The 20,692-nt window shown below is 45.3% G+C and overlaps 1 protein-coding gene across 1 annotated transcript in view; it reads left to right on the forward strand.

The window, feature by feature from the left end:
* The window catches only part of st18 (ST18 C2H2C-type zinc finger transcription factor), a 262,573-nt gene that overhangs the window by 72,697 nt on the left and 169,184 nt on the right, over window positions 1–20,692 (forward strand). The window contains 1 exon segment of the mRNA XM_070875837.1: window positions 10,134–10,164. Within this exon segment, the coding sequence (XP_070731938.1) occupies window positions 10,134–10,164 (31 nt within the window).

Consider the following 20,692-nt stretch of genomic DNA (forward strand, 5'->3'; position numbering starts at 1 on the left):
TCTTTGCTTATTGCATGTACACAACTCTGATCATCAATTGAACATTTTACATCGAACTCACAGTTGCTCTTACATTGATTGCGAATGTGGAACTGTCCCTTTAAGTGTGGTGGGTTGCAGGCCTCCTTTAAGAGAGCCTTGCTATCTTTACCACAATCCGCTTCTCTGTTTGGTGCCACGTGTTGCTCCATCAGCGCTGCACCTCGTGGTCTGGCCGCCGCCATCTTTTTCTTCAGCACATCACCTCGTGGTTTGGGCACCATCTTTCCTCCATCCACGATGTCGACTGCAGTGATCCTCTTCTCCCCGGGTTCTGCCTCCGAAGCTGGGAAATCGCCTTTGGATCTGATTTTCTTCCTCCGGAGTCTTGCCACTGGAGCCTGGAAGGTGCATTCGGGTCGTCTCAGCTGGATCATCTCCATGCAGTAGTGCTAGGCGTTCTGTGCCTCGGGTACTGTGCTGGTCTGCTCTCTGGTGCCGGGTCCACCCTCAGATGAGGGCTTGCTTTGCCTCTGAGCGCGGAGCACGTCGATCACTGGAGGGATGAAATCTTCCCAACTCCAATGGATCTTCTCCATCCACCTTCTTCCGAATAGCTTTGGTCCATCGCCTGCAACAATCCACAGAGGTAACCTGTACACCGCGCTACCACGGAGTACCTTTACATCCGCACTACCAACAACTGGGATAAGTTCGTTGGTGTAAGTGCGCAGCTTTGCCTGAACTGGGACCAACTTGGGTCGTTCAGTTTGATTGTCCCATAGCCTCTCAAAGGCTTCTTGATTCATTATTGACTGGCTCGCCCCCGTGTCCATTTCCATGAAGACTGGAACGCCATTTATCTCGACTTCCATCCTCAATGGGGAACACTCGTCGGTGCAGATAAACATGCCATATACCTCATCGTGGGGCTGAGCTGCCTCTCTGACTATTGCTTCATAATCCGTGCTGGATTCATGGCCATCTGCAGACTCTTCATCAACACAGTGAGTCATATTTCTTTTACACATTCGCTGGAGGTGGCCCTTTGTGCTGCAGCCTTTACACGCATAGTCTTTAAAGCGGCACTGGTGAGCCTTGTGATTCCCTCCGCCACGCCAGCATGGAGCTACTCGGTTAGCCTCTCTCGGCAGACTCTGAGTTAAGATACCGGGGAGCCTGTTCTCTCTTCCCTGAGAAGGTTCATGTTCTACAGTCCAGCCTCTAAGAGGCGCCACTCTGTGCACAGTACTTGCCGGGTTTGAGTCCTGAGGATGAGTCATCTGCCTAGAGCCGCAGGTCGAGGTCATGAATGCCTGGCTCACGGAGATGGCCTTCTGCAGTGTGACTGTGGTACCCGCAGACAGTACCTTATGAAAAAGGCTCTCATGGCTGATTCCAATGACAAAGATATCCCGCAGCGCTTCGGTGAGGTGGTCGCCGAAATCACATCTCAGCCTCCTGAGATCTGCAGCATATTTCCCGATTTCCTGGCCTTCAGGCCGTCGGTGAGTGTAAAACCGGTGTCTGGCTGTGAGGATGTTCTCTTTGGCTTGAATTGTTCTTGGATCAGCGTTACAAGCTCCTCATACGTCTTGGTCATTGTCTTCGCTGGTGCCAGCAAGTCGCTGACGAGGCCATAGACAGTGGACCCACAACTGGTTAGCAGGATAGCTCTGCGCTTATCAGTCAGTGTGGCCGGATTGTCGCCTGCCAGATCGTTTGCTGTGAAGAAATGGTCGAGCCTCTCCACAAAGGTGTCCCAATCATCACCATTGGCGAACTGCTGCAACGTACCAATGGTAGCCATTTTCACGTGAAGGTCCGTAATCTCAGGAAAGGGCCCGTGGTGGCTACATACCTGCAAGACTCTTATATCAGCAGCTCATAAATGAGTGCTTTGCTTGAAATAATGTTGGTCGTATTAACAAAGCTGTAAAACTGATGTGTCTGCAGTTCATACATGAATGCTATGCATCACCTTAGTGAAAGTTAAAGTTTAAGTTGATTCAAGTTAAGTTTAATTATCCCCTTTCATGTTAAGGAATCACCAGTGTGTAACGGTGCAACTATCTGAGACAATGCGCAACAAGGTTATGTTAAATAAAAAACATTTAATGAGAACATTTGTATGAAATCATAATTATAACTGTAAAAAACACCTCACCCCACCCCACCCCACAACAAATTTATCACATTTATATCGTTCATTCTATGTTTAGCATTTCAAACAACACTTCATAAACATAGAATACAAATGGAAAAAAACAAGGTGCCCTCCCTCCCCCCAAACCTCCCAACAAAATAACAGCAACAACATGAAAATACTGTGACCAAGACAACACCTGCGGCCATGAACCTCATTTTCCTTTCCCCTCCCTGCTTCTCCTGCCCACCTCTACCCCTTCCCCTCCTGACTCCAAGCCACCTGGCCGAGGAGCTCATCAGACACTGCTTCATTGGGGGGATGACGGCTGAACCGCTGCTTGGACGGATACGGGAGAGGACGGTCCCAAGTTGGGAATATACTCCGAGCCAGAAGCAAGATCTTCCTCCTAGCTCTCGTGTCTTTGGCAATGGGGGTGCAGCACCTTGGGGTTCAGTGCCTCGCTCCGGGAACACTGGGAGGCCTCTGCCACCAGTGTTCCTAGCTAACACCTCCAGGGCCTCCACCATCCACGGCACGTACTCGCTCATGGTGACAGACATGCTGGCCATCTGTTGGGATATGTCCCCCATTGTCTGTAGGATCTGCTGACATATATCAACACTCCTCCTGGACAAGTGTACCATGTCCCCACTCAGATCTGTCGCTCATGGAGCAGATCTGCTGCGTCGAACCAACCTCTGCGTGGTCGTCCTGGAGATTCGTCGGGTGCCCTGCGGCAAGGTGCTTGGGCCCGGTACCTCCACGGTGGAGGAGGGAATGGCCGCAGGAGCACTAGATGTCATGGGTGTCGACTGCATTATGGAGCTTGGTGATTCAGGCTCCTCGAAGTCCGCACTGTCATCCATGGAGAAGGCACCCAGCAGCTCGACGGGCGAGAATCAGGGTTCCTCAGCACCAGATGCACGATCGTCCGGCGACTCCGGCCCGGCACCCCCAGCTTCTAAACTGGTGGTGTTTCATGGGGCTGCGCTGCTGGCTGAGCTACAAAACATAAATGAGGTTATTAGAGGAGAAGGGGGTGCTAGGGTCACAAGGTGATTCCAAAGTTACACACAGCATATGCACGACAAAAGCACCAACGCTATCAAAATCATCCCAGACATCACATTTCATGACCATCAACACATTCTGTATTGCAATGACTTGCATGAGGCCATCATTATTTAGAGAACACTTTTATCAATCATCTATCATATGTTATTGTTCGGATGAGTGGGTTTGGCATCTATTGACTTTATATCATGCAGTGTTGTATACTTTACTCACGTGGCATCACATAGAAACATAGAAACATAGAAAATAGGTGCAGGAGTAGGCCATTCGACCCTTCGAGTCTGCACCACCATTCAATAAGATCATGAGATCATGGCTGATCATTCACCTCAGTACCCCTTTCCTGCTTTCTCTCCATACCCCTTGATCCCTTTAGCCGTAAGGGCCATATCTAACTCCCTCTTGAATATATCCAACGAACTGGCATCAACAACTCTCTGCGGTAGAGAATTCCACAGGTTAAAAACTCTCTGAGTGAAGAAGTTTCTCTTCATCTCAGTCCTATATGGCTTACCCATTATCCTTAGACTGTGTCCCCTGGTTCTGGACTTCCCCAACATCGGGAACATTCTTCCTGCATCAAACCTGTCCAGTCCCGTCAGAATTTTATATGTTTCTATGAGTTCGCCTCTCATCCTTCTAAACTCCAGTGATACAGGCCCAGTCGATCCAGTTTCTCCTCATATGTCAGTCCTGCCATTCCGGGGATCAGTCTGGTGAATGTTTGCTGCACTCCCTCAATAGCAAGAACGTCCTTCCTCAGATTAGGAGTCCAAAACTGTAAACAATATTCAAGGTGAGGCCTTACCAAGACCCTGTACAACTGCAGTAAGACCTCCCTGCTCCTATACTCAAATCCCCTAGCTATGAAGGCCAACATACCATTTACCTTCTTCACCACCTGCTGTACCTGCATGCCAACTTTCAATGACTGATATACCATGACACCCAGGTCTCGTTGCACCTCCCCTTTTCCTAATCTGCTGCCATTCAGATAATATTCTGCCTTCGCGTTTTTGCCCCCAAAGTGGATAACCTCATATTTATCCACATTATACTGCATCTGCCATGCATTTGCCCACTCAACTAACCTGTCACCCTATCACATCAGGTTCTGCAGCTGCATGCGTGGCTGACGGGGGTGGCTCTCCACTAGTGCCAGCACCCGCTCCTCGATGTCAGTGAGCTCGATGATGACTGGTAACCCGCCACCCGTTCGCCTCTGCTCAGCCCTATTCTTCGAAAGCTTCCTCTGTAAAAGATAACACCAGCACAACATGGCATGAGATCATTGCATAAAATCATTGCTAGGTACTGTCACAGAGACTGATACAACACATAAGCAACAGATGTAATCCATGATTATTATGATAATTATAATTCTTTACCTAAAGACGTACACCATAAACGGGGGCTTTGAGTAAAACATTCCCGGGATAAGTCCAAGACATCACATCTGATTTTAATCACTCATTACACTTACAAATCAAATTATATAAATATATAAGTACATGTAAATAAATGTAATAATTTGGCTGATCCGACAAGGTTGTTCCAGCGCTTGTGGCACTGGTTGCCCTCACGCACCTCGGTCGCCGACAAGACCACCTCGGCTAGGTCGGCCCATATCCTCTGATCGATCTTTGGGGTGGGCTTCCCATGCCCACCCTGAGTCAATTGACCCCAGCGTGAATCCACCCTCTGCAGGAAGGAGGCATTTGCCTCGTCGGAGAATCTCCTTGCTCGTTTGCATCATCCCAATTGTTCCTCTCCCACTGCATTGCTTACGCCAGCGTCTTCAATCTCCAGAGTGTGCTGGGCTGCCTCCTCCATCACTTCCATTTTAAATATTATTTTTTCGACAGAAACTCGATAGCAACAATGTTCTTTCTGCTCAGCAGTCTTTTTGCTGATGGTAATTCTCCCACTTGCCTCCCAAAACAGCCAAACAAGCACACAACACACCCACACACGCTTTCAGTTCCCCTCTGCTCCCTCTCTCTCTCCTGCACAGCGCATGGACTGATGACCTCCCACCTCCTGAAACATGGGAAATGACCGTTGCTATGCTGTTGCTATGGATGCCGACACTTTACGGCAGAAGGTCAAAAGAATTTAATGCTAACGCCCATTTCAGATTGCTCGTGGTAATGCCTATTTTATGAAATGAAAAGTTGGGGTTTTGAAAATGGGGGATAATCCGACGATCTTAAAACCCATATTTACCGCCAATGCTGGAAATAACACCCATTTTTGGGCGATCTGCACAAAAGTGGAAAGTCTAGCCCATAGGAGCAGAAGTAGGCCATTCAGTCTCTCGAGCCTGTTCCTCCATTCAGTTAGATCATGGCTGATCTGTATCTTAACTCCATCCACCTGCCTTGGCTCCATATCCTTTTATAGCCTTGTCTGGCAAATATCTAGCGATCTCAGATTTAAAATTTTTAATTGAGCTAGCGTCTACTGCTTTTTGTGGGAAAGTTCCACACTTTGACCACTCTTTTTTTGAAGAAGTGTTTCCTAACGTCTCTCCTGAATGGCCTGGCCTTGATTTTAATGTTGTATCCCCTTGTCCCAGACTCCCCTACCAGCAGAAAAAGCTTCTCTCTATTTATCCTATCAATTCCTTTCAAAAGCCTAAACATCTCAATCAAATTACCCCTTAACCTTCTATATTCTGAGCAATACAAGTCTAGTTTATATAATCTCACCTCATAATCTAACCCTCGGAGCCCTGATAAATTCTGGTAAATCTGGGCTGCAATCCTTCCAAGGCCAATATATCCTTTCTAAGGTGCGGTGCAGTTGCCTAACCAGGGCTTTGTATAACTGTACCAAAACTTTCTCCCAATCATTATATTCTAGCCCTCTAGTTATAAAGGCTAACATTCTATTCGGCTTTTTGATTATGTTTTGTATCTGATCACTACATTTTAGTGATCTGTGTACATTGACCCCTAAATCTCTTTGGACCTCCACTGTTCTTAGCTTTCCACCATTTAAATAATACTTGGAGCTATCCTATTTTGATCCAAAAAGGATGACCTCAGACATACATATGTTGCATTTCCATCTGCCACAGTTTTGTCCACTCATTTAATCTATCAATGACTCTTTGTCATTTTATGCTCCCATCTACACTACTTATTATAACACCAATCTTTGTGTCATCGGCAAACTTGGATATATGGCTTTCTATTGTGCTATCTAAGTCATTCATAATACAGTGAATAGTTGCAGCACCAGCACAGATATTTGTAGTACACCACTAGTCACTTCCTTCCAATTTGAGTACATACCCATTATCCTTACTCTCTGTCTTCTACTGCTGTACCAATCTCCTAACCAGGTTAATAATTTGCCTTCCATTCCATAAGCTTTAATTTTAACTAACAGTCTTTTATATGGAAACGTATCAAATGCTTTCTGGAAGTCCATGTAAACTACATCCATTGACATTTCCTTGTCTACTATTTTGGTTACTTCCTCAAAGATTTCAATTAGATTCATTAGACCTACCCTTTACAAATCCATGTTGGCTCTAGCTAATCTTCCTACTTCCATCCATGCTCACAATGAGCAAGCCTCCTTGCTAGATGCAAACCTTGAAAAATATATGTATTTAATGTTTGCTGGGATACTGGAGTGGTGGATGTGCTTCTCTTTGCTTTTAGTCTAATTCCAAGTGTTTTAGATTACTTACAAATATAGCTCTGGTTTCAGGTTACTCCCCAGATATCTAAATGTGTCTATTGTGAAGCTACTTGATACCAATATTATCCTGTGACTTTAACATATAAAGGGCTGGGAATTCCTTTAGGCCCATTTTAGGACCTGAAATATGAGCATCACGCACAGAGCATGAGCCCCAACTGGGAGGCTCGCAGCTGGCACAAAACTAGGCCTTGGGCCTGATTAAAATAATTTGGGCAAGCTGCCAGCACCTCCACAGGCAGCTTTCCCATTTTAAAAAGATGAATTTTAGGTCACTTGCCTCATGGTAACGGCCTGAAGGTAATTTCTAGGAGGGAGGTGGAGTGACAACAGCGTGGTAGCTAATCATGCGTACTGTGGAGTTAGGGGGCACTCCTGTTCCTCCTGGCTCCACAGGAACATTCTTAACTGCTTTATACATGAGCAAAGTTTTTGTTGACAGCCTCTGTTTAGGCTGCAGTGGCTGCTGAGGAATCCCAAGCTCCTGCTCTACTCTGTGATCTCCAATATAGTGGGAGGGGCGTGCTAAAACTGATGTTATATCCCTATTGCCTGTTTTAGGCAGCCACCAAGGATGCCTGAAAAATGGCCCGACCTAATATAAGGTTAGAAGTCTTTCAGCAGTTCTTTGGGACATTGGGCCCCAAAATTGGCCCTCATTTACCAACCAGGCGCAAAGAGATACAATTTCTACTCCCAAATATTTTGCACAATGATGACTAATTGTACTGTTTCTGTCCATTCCACAACTCCAGAGTGCTAAATTCCCAGGGACAATGATCAAATGTATAAAGATAATAGGACGAACCTTCTGAGTCCGGAATGCCAGTGGAAGCTTTCTTATCGGCAATGCATGTTGTAAATTATGGGTATTTGGCCCATGATTTTCCATTTATCGATTTTAATGGATGGTGAACTATAGGCAGCTGCCTGCAATTTCCTGATACATACGGACAACAGTGGAGAGTCTGCCAGCAGTGTAAACTCTGAAAATGATCAACTCTTTCAGTTGCATGGTTTTTCCTTGTGAAATAATACAAAACAGGCATTACAAGAAGGGTGATAAAACATTAAAATATATTAATATTCTAATATAAGCATAAAAAATACTATTTATGTTAATTCATTTTATTGCTTAAAGTAATGGAAACTATATTACTTACACCTGTGCAATGTAAATATGAAATAGACTGTCTCATGTAGACCATCGTGAAACATGAGGTAGAATTCTGTAATCTCTACTGGTGTGATACTAATAGCTGAGTGCATCAGAGCATAAAAATGTAATTTTATTCAGTGGTGTGCCATGCGGATCAGCTGTGCCATCTGAATACGTAGATAGATGCCAGTTTGCCTGGCTCTCTATTGGGCTTACTTACTGGTGAGTCCAAAGCCATTGCCTCCAGTATTTTGAATTTATACAAATCGGTTTCTTTTTAAAATAAAGTCAGTAATACCGTTTGGACATCCGTTTCTGACATTTTTGTTTCTGTTCTTTGTTTTGTTTGTTTACAAAAGTTATGAAAAATGGTACTCTTTATCCCTGCCATTGATTGAAGCCATTTTTTTCTTTTAAATTAAAAAATGCCGATGTCCTGTGATACACAGAAAACAAATCAATTTTACTCTCTTTGCTCCTTCCATAGTTCCATAGCGCATAATTGCAGTCATGGCACATAAAATGTACTAAAATGTTGTATATCATTTGGCAATGCTGGAGTAATCTCTATTCATAGCCTGACTGTTCAGTATTCAGTCTATCTACATATGTTTCCCTCACACTGATATGGTAGGAGCATAAATATGTTCCTACTTTTGTTACCATTTACTGTAACTTTTTTCACAATTTTATAATTCGAGCATAACTACAAAAAAAAAATCAGTAATTAAAAGTAATTTTTTGGCTCAAAACATTTCTTAATCTCCAGATTACTAGCTCATTTCCCCACCAATGTGAACAAATTGTAGCACCAACTACAGAATGCCCCCCTTTCTCTCAAATGAAAGGTGGGTCAGGGGTGCAGGAAGGTATATCAGAATGGGTCAGCACTTCAAATAACTTGCTTCCCAATATTACACTGAAAGAACGCAGATCATAGAATATCTGCTCTCAGTTAAAATCAAATTAGCTTGGCTCAGTGATAGTAGCACTCATACTTCTGGGTTAGAAGGTTGTATTATTTATGTCCCGTTCCAAGATTTAAGCATATAACTTATGCTGATATCTCAACGCAGCACTTAGAGAGTGCTGTATTGTCAGGTAAGACTTGTCTGTTAAGGTGGATGTAAAAAATCCCATTGTTTTTTTTTGAAGAAGAGTAGAGAGTTGTTCTCATGCCCTGGCCAACATTTCTCCCTTAACTAACACTGCCAAAAACAGACCAACTGGTCATACATTTATTCATATGTTGTTTATGGGATCTTGCTGTGCCATGACTGAACCTCACAAGTAATCTATTAGCTGTAAAACACTTTGGGACATCCTGAGGTCATGAAAGTATGATATAAATGCAAGTTATTTATTTAATTATTTAAAACAAAAACAGTTTCAGATGGATTATTGCCTTAGCCTGAGGTCCAAATCCATCTCCTTTTTTCCTTTCTTATTTCTTTAAAATATTAAAATTAAACAAAATAACTAGCCCTGGATATTAGATTGCATGATAATACTATACAAATGCTTATGTCATTCTTATGAAAATGGGCTTATGGCTCCTTTAAAATAGCAGATGCATTGAGCATTTTTATGCTATTATTGCACAGTGTGAGCTCTAGGTCTTAGTCTCTTGGACAGATATAAGCAGTCACACCATATTGTGCTAAGATGGCTAAAGAGCAAGAGAAAGCTGGCTAGAAGTTCTTTACAGTGTGCTCTAAATATTAATTTGCACTACCATAGCTTGTACAGTGCATTAGTAATCTTACTGCCAGGACCAGACTGGCATCAGAGACAGGAAAACTGGAGCCACTATGTTATATCACTCGGGTTTAAATGTGTACAATTAATGCATTGTTCCTAGTGAAAATAAACGTAATGACTTTACCATTAACATTGCTGTGAACTTAAGCTCACCTGTGGTTTCGACACTACAGCTGGAGTCATCACAGATAGACAGGTGCAAATAGCAAAAGCTGTTGTAGTGGAAATGTAACCAAAAGAGTTGTAGTGGAAATGTAAACTTACCTGTTTTTATTCTCATATTCCCTCTGTTGACAGTTCCAGTGGAGCATGTGGCACAGGAGCTGAGGTAAGGAAGCTATGGGTCATATATCCTCCATTGCCATTTGACATAATCAGAGCTATTGATTGATTGCCAGGATGCATTGTGGGATTGTAATAGTTTAATCACAAGGCTTCCTAAATATGGCTCCTATGATTTAACTGATAGATTACAGGCAAGAAAGAGAATGTACAGGTAAACATTGAAGCACAATTCGAAATGGCAGCAGCACTTTCATCAAGTGACCATCACTATTCCAGGACAAGAATGGTTGGATAATTAGTAGAGCTCCTCTATATCTGAATACAGTGATTAATACTAAAGATTAGATAATAAATTGTGGAAGTGTCTTTTTAAAGATTTAGTAGCTTTAGGTCACAAAAGCCAGAATTTTCCCCGATGAAAACATGTGGGTTTGAAGCATGGGGGCAGTTAAAGTGTTAAGAATGTGAATCCCAACCTGATCCCACCTCCAACCTGCTCACTTCCAGTTTTGCCGGGAGCGGGTCAGGGACAGGACAGGGGGCAGGCGAACAACCAGGTTCCAGAGGGCGTTACCTCATTTTAAATATTCCCTCTATTTTCCCCTCCAATTTGAATTTAACAGCCTGTGGACGGGTTTCACACAATTCGTGAAACACGGCAGTTAAACAGAGGCGGGGACTGCTGCGTCCAGGAGGTAAGTGGCTTTATACCTACCTCCTGGATCCAGAGTCTGGACCATACACACCCCCTTGTGATCAGAGACCCTCCCACAAGGTCTCCAATCACCTTCCCAGGCTTACCCCACCTCCAGGCCTCCCACTCTAATGCTGATGATGAGGCCGGCCATGATCTTCCGGTGGCCTGCCCTGATCATCCGTCCCCCCCAATCCCTGGCCGACCCTCACGCCCCAAACCCCCGCCGTGATCCCCAATCTCCCTCCCCCCAGCAATCCCCATTGCCCCCCCGCCAATCCCCACTTGCCTGATGATCTCCGACCTCCACGATCCCCCTCACTGATCCTCTGCCCCCTCCCAATTCACGAACCCCTCCCCCCCCTTCCCCCCACTGATTGCCAACGCCCTCCCGATTCCCAGCAGGCTGGCTGCAGGCAGGAAATCAAGGCCTCACATTCAAGTTAGGTGCTGCCGGTAAAGTCGGTCGGGCCTGAGGCCGCCTCGGACCACTCCCCTGCTCCCGAATCTGCCTCCCGAAGAAAAATCCAATCATTGTTAGGCTTTCTGTTCTCAAAACAGAAGATCTGGATTATAAATAATTAGACAATACAACTGCACCAATGATGTTGGACAAAAAATCTACTGCCATAGATTTACTACTGGTAGATTTCAAGGTTTTAAACAGTGCACCTTTAAATGCCCATTTATGTCAGAAGATCAAAAAATGTCCTCTTCAACTGTAACGTTACTGGAAAGATTGTGGTAGAAGAATGTCAATTCATGAGCAACATAAAGATCAGCAGATTTTTACCATTTGTCTGCAGTTGGAGGTTCAACTGAAACCCTCAGGCAGGAGCTGCCCCACTGGCTCAGCTGGTGAATGTTATGCCCAAAATGATCCCAAGCTATACAGACTAAGGTTTGACGCCCAGTCTCTGCTGAGATAACTGAACGTAGGGGCAGTTGAAACATTTGCCATAATGCCCCTGAGCGAAGGAGGAAAAACTAATCAGGGTTCTCGCTTCTAGCCGTTGTCCAGTGGCTCTGGCTGGAATGCCTGAGTGCAGGTGCATAGCGGTGGTGGTGTCAGATAGAATTGAACTTGGCTTTGATGCCCTCAAAGTCAAATAGCCATCCTGACATTCACTGTCCAGTCTCAAATAATCATTGGAACAAGGTACCAGAGGAAGACTGGCATCTGTGAAACTGTAACTCAGCCAGCAGTCAATGGAAAAGAAAAGTGGGCAGGGTGTACAACAAGCTGCCAATCAGATACCGATAAGTTTTACACACCCATCGAAGTCAAACATTCCAACCAGAGACTTTAAAATTGAAGGATGTTTTTAAAGCTAATATGTGATCTATTTGTTATAATGTACATTAATCTGACACTTTTCATTAGATTGTTGTGGACACTATGAAATATTACAAGTATTGTATCAATATTATTTTCAAAACAGTGTCAAATCTTATACCTTGAATGACTGACAATATAATTGTCTGAAGTAGTTTTGTCCACACTAATACGTGAATGGTGGCACTATGAGAAAAATCTGAGCAATGAAGATTCGGGAAGCAGCTAAGCAAGTTTATCCTAATTTTCAATGATAGACAATAAGTAGTTACATCATTTGCGCATGTTTAAACATAGTTAAATGGAAATGTTTTGGTGGCATCTTACCATTTAATTTTTCCCTGCATTTATCTGTTCTTCAAGGCGTAGATTTTCCCTCCATGTGGTTTTGGATGGCTGGCTGGCAAAGCCACACTTGCACGCACACACACTCACACGCACATATACACGCACAATCGCATGCACACACACAAACATTTGCACGCATACATACACACATGGTTGCACACAAATTTGCATAGACACACATGCAAACTCCACATAGACTTGTACACACGTGTACATACATGCACACGCACATGCACACGCACATACACTCACACTCACTTGTACATACAGGCACGCGCAAACACACATACACACCTCATGCACTCACATACACTCACACACACAAATTCCAACTAGAGTCACTGGATAGCAACTAAGATGGAGATCACTGGTTGATTTTTCCTCCTTAGCTCAAGGGACATTAAGGCCAATTGTGGAGGCTCCCCTGCCTTCCTGGATGAGACCAGTTAGCTCACCACAGATTAAACTATATCGGGCACCCCAACTTGCCACCAGATTGGAAAAAGGTAGATTTGGAGAAGGGGGAATATCTCTGTTCTCAGGAAGTGGGGTAGCTCAGTGTGGCAGCGGCCCAGGTTATTTTTATGGAATTTTGAGGAACACTGCTGCTCCCCCTGGCCACACATAACAAAATGAGTATGTTGTATTGGTCTCTGCTTCAGCTGGACAACCGGCTGATACTGGGTGCTGAAGAGGTCAGTGCGACACGGAAGCTCTGTGTAGCGCAACAACGCCCCTCTCCTTCAATTAAAGGGGAGGGCAGCTGTGCACTCTGCAGGCTCTTTGGTGGCTGCCACTGGGCCACTAGGGATGCTCGACTGGGCCAGCAGCCCGGCACCCAAAAGGGATGGCAGCCCATGCGAGGCGAGGGCGACCATTGTTGGGCCGACCAAAGAGTCGGCCAACAAAATAAAATAGTGGCTTCCCCTTTAAGGGGCACCTCAGGCGGATGTCAGCACCCTGCGAAGCTGGCAATTTCCCCCGTGGGCCACAAAGGAGTCGCTGCGGAGCCCAAAGGGGTCGGCGCGTACGGCGATTACATCATTGTCTGTTGTGTGCCGTCCCAAGGCGCTAACCATGGGGTGCGTTGCTACCGGCAAATTGCCCCCAAAATCTCAGGCAATTGTGCTCGAGGCACTAACCCTGCCCTCCCCTGTGGGAGGTGCTAACGGGGTGCAAAAAAGGAGCAATTTCGACCCGTAGTTTCATGGCAGTGTGTTTAATTCATCATTTCATTTAATGGACAATACTTCATGTGCATTGCTTTTCACTCAAGACATTGTTTGCTTTCTGACTGTGGGCCTATGATGATCAGAAGAACCGTGATTTAAAGAAATGACCGTAGTAAATTTGCAAAGTACTACTGGGGAAGAGCTAGTGAAGGTAGGAATTCAGCTGTTAAAATTTCAGGGAATGTTCAGTGGAGTAATAATGAACAGTGCTATTGAAAGGTGGGGTGAGAATTGATGCCCATATTCCTTCACAATGTTCAGTTCATTATTTCAATCAGATCACTTTAGGAAACTACTGAGCAGAGGCCAGGAATTCTCTTCATGAATAGATGGAAAATCAGATAATGAGTATACACAGTCAGCTCTTGCACATCTCCTCATTGCCAGTAGTAACAGAGTAGTGTTGAAGGACACCAGGTTGCAGATTATCCCTTTCTGGCCTATCAGTTGTGGATGGTGTGTAGCTGAAGAGACTCAAAGGAAAAAAGGAGACAAAAGGTGGCATGTTACTCATGAAACAGAGAATCAAAGTTGACAATATGGGGTATAATGTTGACTTCAAAGTTACTGACAGAATAATCAAAATTAACCATAGCAAGATAGCAGAAGAAGTTTCAATGAGGTCACAAGTTACATTTGTTACTTAGAGCCAGTATCAGGTCTAAATTTTAAATAGGGTCCTGATTTATCAGCACCTTCTTTATAAACCAGTGTTTAGCTGACTCTCAAATAGTGGGGGAGATTTTCACTGGCTCCACTGGGTGGAAACAGGGTGGTAGCACCCCAAAAGGTATCGGGAAAAACTTACCGTTGTGGTGTATGAAATGATACAATGAACTCCGTACTGTGAGCCAGTGACTAGGTATAATCTGGTCAGTCTTTAATGGCTTCCAGAAGTGAAGATACAAAGGTGAAGTTCAGGTTATATACCGGGCCCAGCACGAGTGTACCTATAACCCTCGGAGCTCCGATGGTAATGCCCCCTGGTGGTGGGCAGACCTTATGTACATACATTACATCATTTCCCCCCACCCACCCCCCCCACCCCCAGTTCTTGGTACAAGTCCATATTACAAGTTCAGACGGGTCCGGAGCACTTCACTCCCTGGTTGACCGTCTCAGGACAATCCCAGTGCTTTCCGGGTCTCTCACGACTTGGGGCTGGGCGTTGACCACAGTGGGTTCTTCTGATGACTGGGCGTGAGTTGGTTGGTCATCTAAGCTCGCGGTGTCTTCTGCCAACTGTTCAGGTTCGTCAGTTTGTCTTAGCTTGATTTGATCAATGCGTTTCCTGCACATCTGCCCATTCTTGAGCTTAACCAGATACACCCGGCTACCCTCCTTATCCATAACATTGCCCGGGAGCCACTTGGGCCCTTGACCATGGTTAAGTACATACGGGTCCGGAGCACTTACAGATATGTTGTCGTGATACCACTGCTGGCGTGGACGTCAGTTTTGACATGATCGTTAAGGTCAGGATGGACTAGAGAGCGCCTGGTTTTGAGGCCTCTCTTCATCAATAGTTCCGCAGGCGGGACCCCGGTGAGCGTGTGTCCTGTCCTGCAACTGAGCAGTATGCGTGACAGGCATGTCTGCAAGGAACGCGTGAGTTACGCGTTTCAGGCTCTGCTTGATGGTTTGAACTGCCCACTCCACTTGACCATTGGATGCGGGTTTGAATGAGGCTGACCTCACGTGTTTTATGCCGTTGCGTTTCATGAACTCTTGAAACTCCAGGCTCGTGAAACACGGTCCATTGTCGCTGACAACGATGTCTGGCAGATCATGTGTGGCAAACATGGCTCTCAGGTTCTCAATGGTAGCAGTGGTAGTGCTGGATGATATGATCACACATTCTATCCATTTGGAGTATGCATCCACCACCACAAAAACATTTTACTGAGGAAGGGGCCTGCAAAGTTGATGTGGATTCTAGACCACGGTTTGGATGACCATGACCACAGACTGAGCGGAGCTTCATTTGGGGCATTGCTTAACTGCATGCAAGTGCTGCACTGATGCACACATGACTCTAAGTCCGAGTCAATACCAGGCCACATAACATGGGACCTGGCGATGGCCTTCATCATGAAAATACCGGGATGCATACTATGTAACTCCCGTACAAATCTTGCCCTGCCTTTCTAGGGCATTACAACATGATTACCCCACAGTAAACAGTCGGACTGGATGGAAAGCTCAGCTTTGCGACAGCTGTACGGTTTGGTTTCATCACCCATTTCCTTCGGGATGGTCGACCAGTCCCCGTTAAGAACACAACGTTTTACAACCGATAGGATTGGATCCTGGCTGGTCCAGGTCTTAACTTGTTGAGCAGTGACAGGCGACCCTCAAAGCCACCCATGACCATGAGTAGCTCTGTGGGCATTGGCGTTTCCACCTCCGGTGTGAGCAATGGTAACTGGCTCAATGCAGCAGCACAGTTATCGGTGCCTGGTCTATGGCGAATGACATAATCATCGGCAGATAATGTCAGCGCCCAACTCTGGATGTCGGACGACGCATTGGTATTGATACCATTATATTCCGAGAATAACAACATAAGCGGCTTGTGATCGGTTTCCAGTTCGAAGCGAAGCCCAAACAGGTACTGGTGCATTTTTTTTTACCCATAAACACATGCTAAAGCCTCTTTCTCTACCATCCCATAGACTCTTTCTGCCTTGGACAGGCTTCGAGATGCGTATGCAGCTGGCTGTAGTTTGCCTGACTCATTGGCGTGCTGGACTACGCAGCCGACCCCATAGGATGATTCATCACAGGTCAAAAGTAGACGCTTGTATGGGTCATACAGTACCAGTAGCTTGTGGGAACATAACAGATTTCTAGCCTTCTCAAAGGCTCTGTCTTGAAGTTCACCCCACACCCAGTCGTCTCCTTTCCTGAGCAGCTTGTGCAAATGCTCTAATACAGTGCTCAATTTGGGTAAAAAGTTACCAAAGTAGTTGAGAAAACCCAGGAACGAACACAGCTCTGTCACATTCTGGGGCCTGGGCGCATTTTTGATGGCCTCTGTTTTCACGTCTGTAGGCCTGATTCTGTCTGCGGCAATCTTTCGTCCAAGGAATTCAACCTCTGGTGCCATGAAAACGCACTTCGAACGTTTCAGCCTGAGTCCCACTTTGTCCAGACGATGCAAAACCTCTTCCAAATTGTGCAGGTGCTCGGTGGTGTCACAATCTGTGACTAGGATGTCGTCTTGGAATACCAAGGTCCAGGGGACAGATTTCAATAGGCTCTCCATGTTTCTCTGAAATATGGCTGCCACTGAACAAATGCCAAAAGGGCACCTGTTGTAAATATACTGTCCTTTGTGCGTGTTGATGCACGTAAGTTTCTTTGATGATTCAACCAGTTCCTGTGTCATGTAGGCCGACGTTAGATCCAATTTGGTGAATGATTTTCCCCCGGCTAGCATTGCAAACAAGTCATCAGCTTTCGGTAGTGGGTACTGATCTTGTTTCAAAACTTGGTTGACCGTGACCTTGTAGTCTCCACAAATCCTGACCACGCCATTGCTATAACACTGGAACAAAGGGCTGGCCCATTCATTAAATTCAACTGGTGAGATGACCCCCTCGCGTTGTAGCCTGTCCAATTCAAGCTCGACCTTTTCTTTCATCATGCGCGGGACCGCCCTGGCTTTGTGATGGATGGGCCTTGCGTCTGGGCCTAAGTGAATCTGCACCTTGGCTCCCTTGAAACTGCCAATTCCTGGTTCAAACAGTGAGGGAAATTTGCTCAGCACTTGAGCACACAAATCATCATCCGCTGATGACAAAGCTTTGATATCGTACCATTTCTGTTTTATTTTCTCGAGCCAACTCCTGCCGAATAATGATGGGCCATTGCCCAGGATAATCTATAACGGTAGATCATGAACCGTTCGCTCATATGATACTCTTACTGCTGCACTACCGATCACTGGTATGAGCTCTTTGGTGTAGGTATGCAACTTCGCATTTATCGGACTCAGCTTGGACCTCTCTGCCTTGGTTTCCTACAGCTTTTCGAAAGTCCTTTGTCTCATTATCGATTGACTCGCACCCGTGTCTAATTCCATGGATACCGGCACGCTGTTAATTTTACCTCCATCATTATCGGTTGGCTCTTTGTTAGGAATGCACATACGCTATACATTTCCTCCTCGTAGCTCTCAAATGCCTTGGGTTGCATCACCAGATCCATGCTAAATTGATCATCATCCACGTGGTGTGTCGCAGCTCGCTGTGTACACGTCTGCTGAAGATGCCTCGTCTTCGCACACCCTCTGCATACATACTGCCTGAAGTGGCACTGATGGGGTCGGTGATTGCCCCCGCAACGCCAACACATTGAGCTCGGATTTGCGCCTGATGGCGGGCTTTGAGCGGCTCCCATTCTCACATACTCAGTGGAGTAGGCCCTCGATGGCGAACTTTGAGCGGCTCTTGGTCTTGCAGAAACAGTCGAGAAGGCCCTGCCATGTGCAGCTCTGCCGGCCATCGATATAATTTTGTACACAGTACTTGCCGTGGAGTTCCTATTTTGTCGCGATATCTGCTTCGTGCTTTTCTGCATGGACATGCAAGCCTGGGCGATGGTGATGACCTTGCTGAGGTCCAACGTCTCCGCAGCCAACAGCTTACTTAAGATCGCCTCATGGTTAACCCCGATCATGAAAAAGTCATGCAGCATGTCTTCCAATGCAGGCCCAAATTTGCAAGGCCCTGCAAGACATCTCAGGTCGGCAACAAATGCCGCTACGACCTGGCTTTCTGGACGAACGTGCGTATAGAAGCGATATCTGGATATGAGGATTCCTTCCGTGGGTTTAAGGTATTCCTGAACTAGAGCACACAGTTCTTTGTAATCCTTTTCTGTGGGAAGAGTGGGGGTGAGAGCAGATTCTTAATTGCATAGATCGTGGGGCCACAGACGGTGAGAAGAACTGCCCTGTGCTTCTCTGCATCCTTGTCTTTGTTTAGGTCGTTTGCCATGAAACACTGGTCAAGATGATCCGTGAAATCTCCCCAATCCTCTGCCCCATTGAATCTATCGAGAATTCCAACAGTACTCGATCGTGTTGTGCTCGCCATACTTTTGCGTGGGTTCGTATTTGCCTCGTTGCCAGTTGTGGTGTATGAAATGATACAATGAACTCCGTACTGTGAGCCAGTGACTAGGTGTAACCTGGTCAGTTTTTAATGGCTTTCAGAAGTGAGGATACAAAGGTGAAGATCAGGTTATATACCGGGCCTAGCACGAGTGTACCTATGACCCTAGGACCTCTGACTGTAGTGCCCCCTGGTGGTGGGCAGACCTTATGTACATACATTACAACCGTCGCCTTCCTCCTCTCGATGTGGCCGACACCACCCTAAAAGGGATCTACCACTGGGCAGTTGGAGTGCCTGCCTGTTTCAGGTAGTGTGCCATTTTAATATGCAAATCAGGGACCTGTGACATTTGTCGGATCCCAATGGTTATTTTGGGAGACAATTGGCCAGAGCATGAATTCTCCGCTCAGGTTTACCAGGCAGCTTTACATTTCTATCATTCTTATTTACCTGCTGATTACAAATTGTAGAACTTGCCTCTTTGTTAAAAATCTTGAACATTGTGCAGGTCCAGGCCAAGAGAAAATACAGAAATTTCAATGGGGCTTCTCCCATGTTTACTTCTTTTGGGTCTGCAAGTAGTAACCTGGCTCACTTGTTAACATTTTTCTTCTGAGTTAGACATTTTTGTGTTCAAGCACTAATTCAGTATTTGAACACAAAACCTAGGTTGACACTTTAGTTCAGTACTGAGGGAATGCTGCATCATAAGAGCTGCCAGCCTTCTGATGAATTACTAGACTGGGGATCCCAAGAGCACAAAAGTCTGACATTAATTGGCTGGGAGTGTGACGGAAATCCTGAGAATTAAGCCAGAATCCAAATCTGCTGAGTATCCAGTGGACCTTCTGATGGACAGAACTTCTGCCTGTCCCAAATATGGTTCCCTCTGTCAGAGGGGCTGTGGTGTGGAGGAAGGGAACTTCCGGGCAAAAAAATTTTATTGGGATGGTCTCAGCCGCTGGGCAGCTGACACACCTTAGTATCTCTTGGAAGACCAACCTTCCTTTGGCAGATATGAGGACCCCAAGCAAGTTCTTTAATTACTTGTGCCTTTGGTGGTGTGAGAATCAGCCAGAAGAATGCAGACTGGTGAATTACCCAGAGGTTTGGCTGAGTTAGTGACAGGCACATTCTAGTACTTATGCCAGGATTGTGGACTTGCAGAAGTTCGGGTCCCATCTCTGTGGTGGCATAGGTGAACATTAAAGATCTAATGGCGTTATTTGAAGAAGAATTTTAATTGTATCCAGGCCAATGTTTTGCCTTCAACTCACATCATCATAAAACAAATTAACTGCTGATTAATGTCATTGCTGTTTATCTACAAACTGGATTCTGTAATCCCTTACAGTCACTGTACTTCAAAGTCATTCATTGTATGTGACGTACTTCAAGATGTGTCAGAGAGATGTGACCAGGTGCCACATAACTGTTGCTGTCTTTTTTCTGCTCACTGTTTCACCATCTTTTATTTATCCCGGGACTTGTTCTGATTTGTATTTGGAATGCCTATCTTCCTGGTACGTTTCTCTGCTCTGGGGAACGTTCTGTCAATGCTTTTGCAGAAAGCTATGCCACTAAGTAAATTGTTCCCATTATATTTTCAAAAAGTTACAGAAAGAATCAACTTACACACCAGATTTTATAGTAGTTCAGTTGGCGATCTTTGACCTTTATAGAATATGAGTCAGTCGGTGGCATGCTGTGCATTTGCTGTTTGCTTGGCATGCATTTCCTGCACAGGTTGGCGTATCTGTATATTTTAAAGGTTAGAATTAATTTATTTTACTGAATCTCTGAACTTTCTGTGCAAAATTGAGCCCCATTTCTTCTTC

This window comes from Pristiophorus japonicus, chromosome 1 (assembly GCF_044704955.1).
Source record: "Pristiophorus japonicus isolate sPriJap1 chromosome 1, sPriJap1.hap1, whole genome shotgun sequence".
NCBI lineage: Eukaryota > Metazoa > Chordata > Chondrichthyes > Pristiophoridae > Pristiophorus > Pristiophorus japonicus.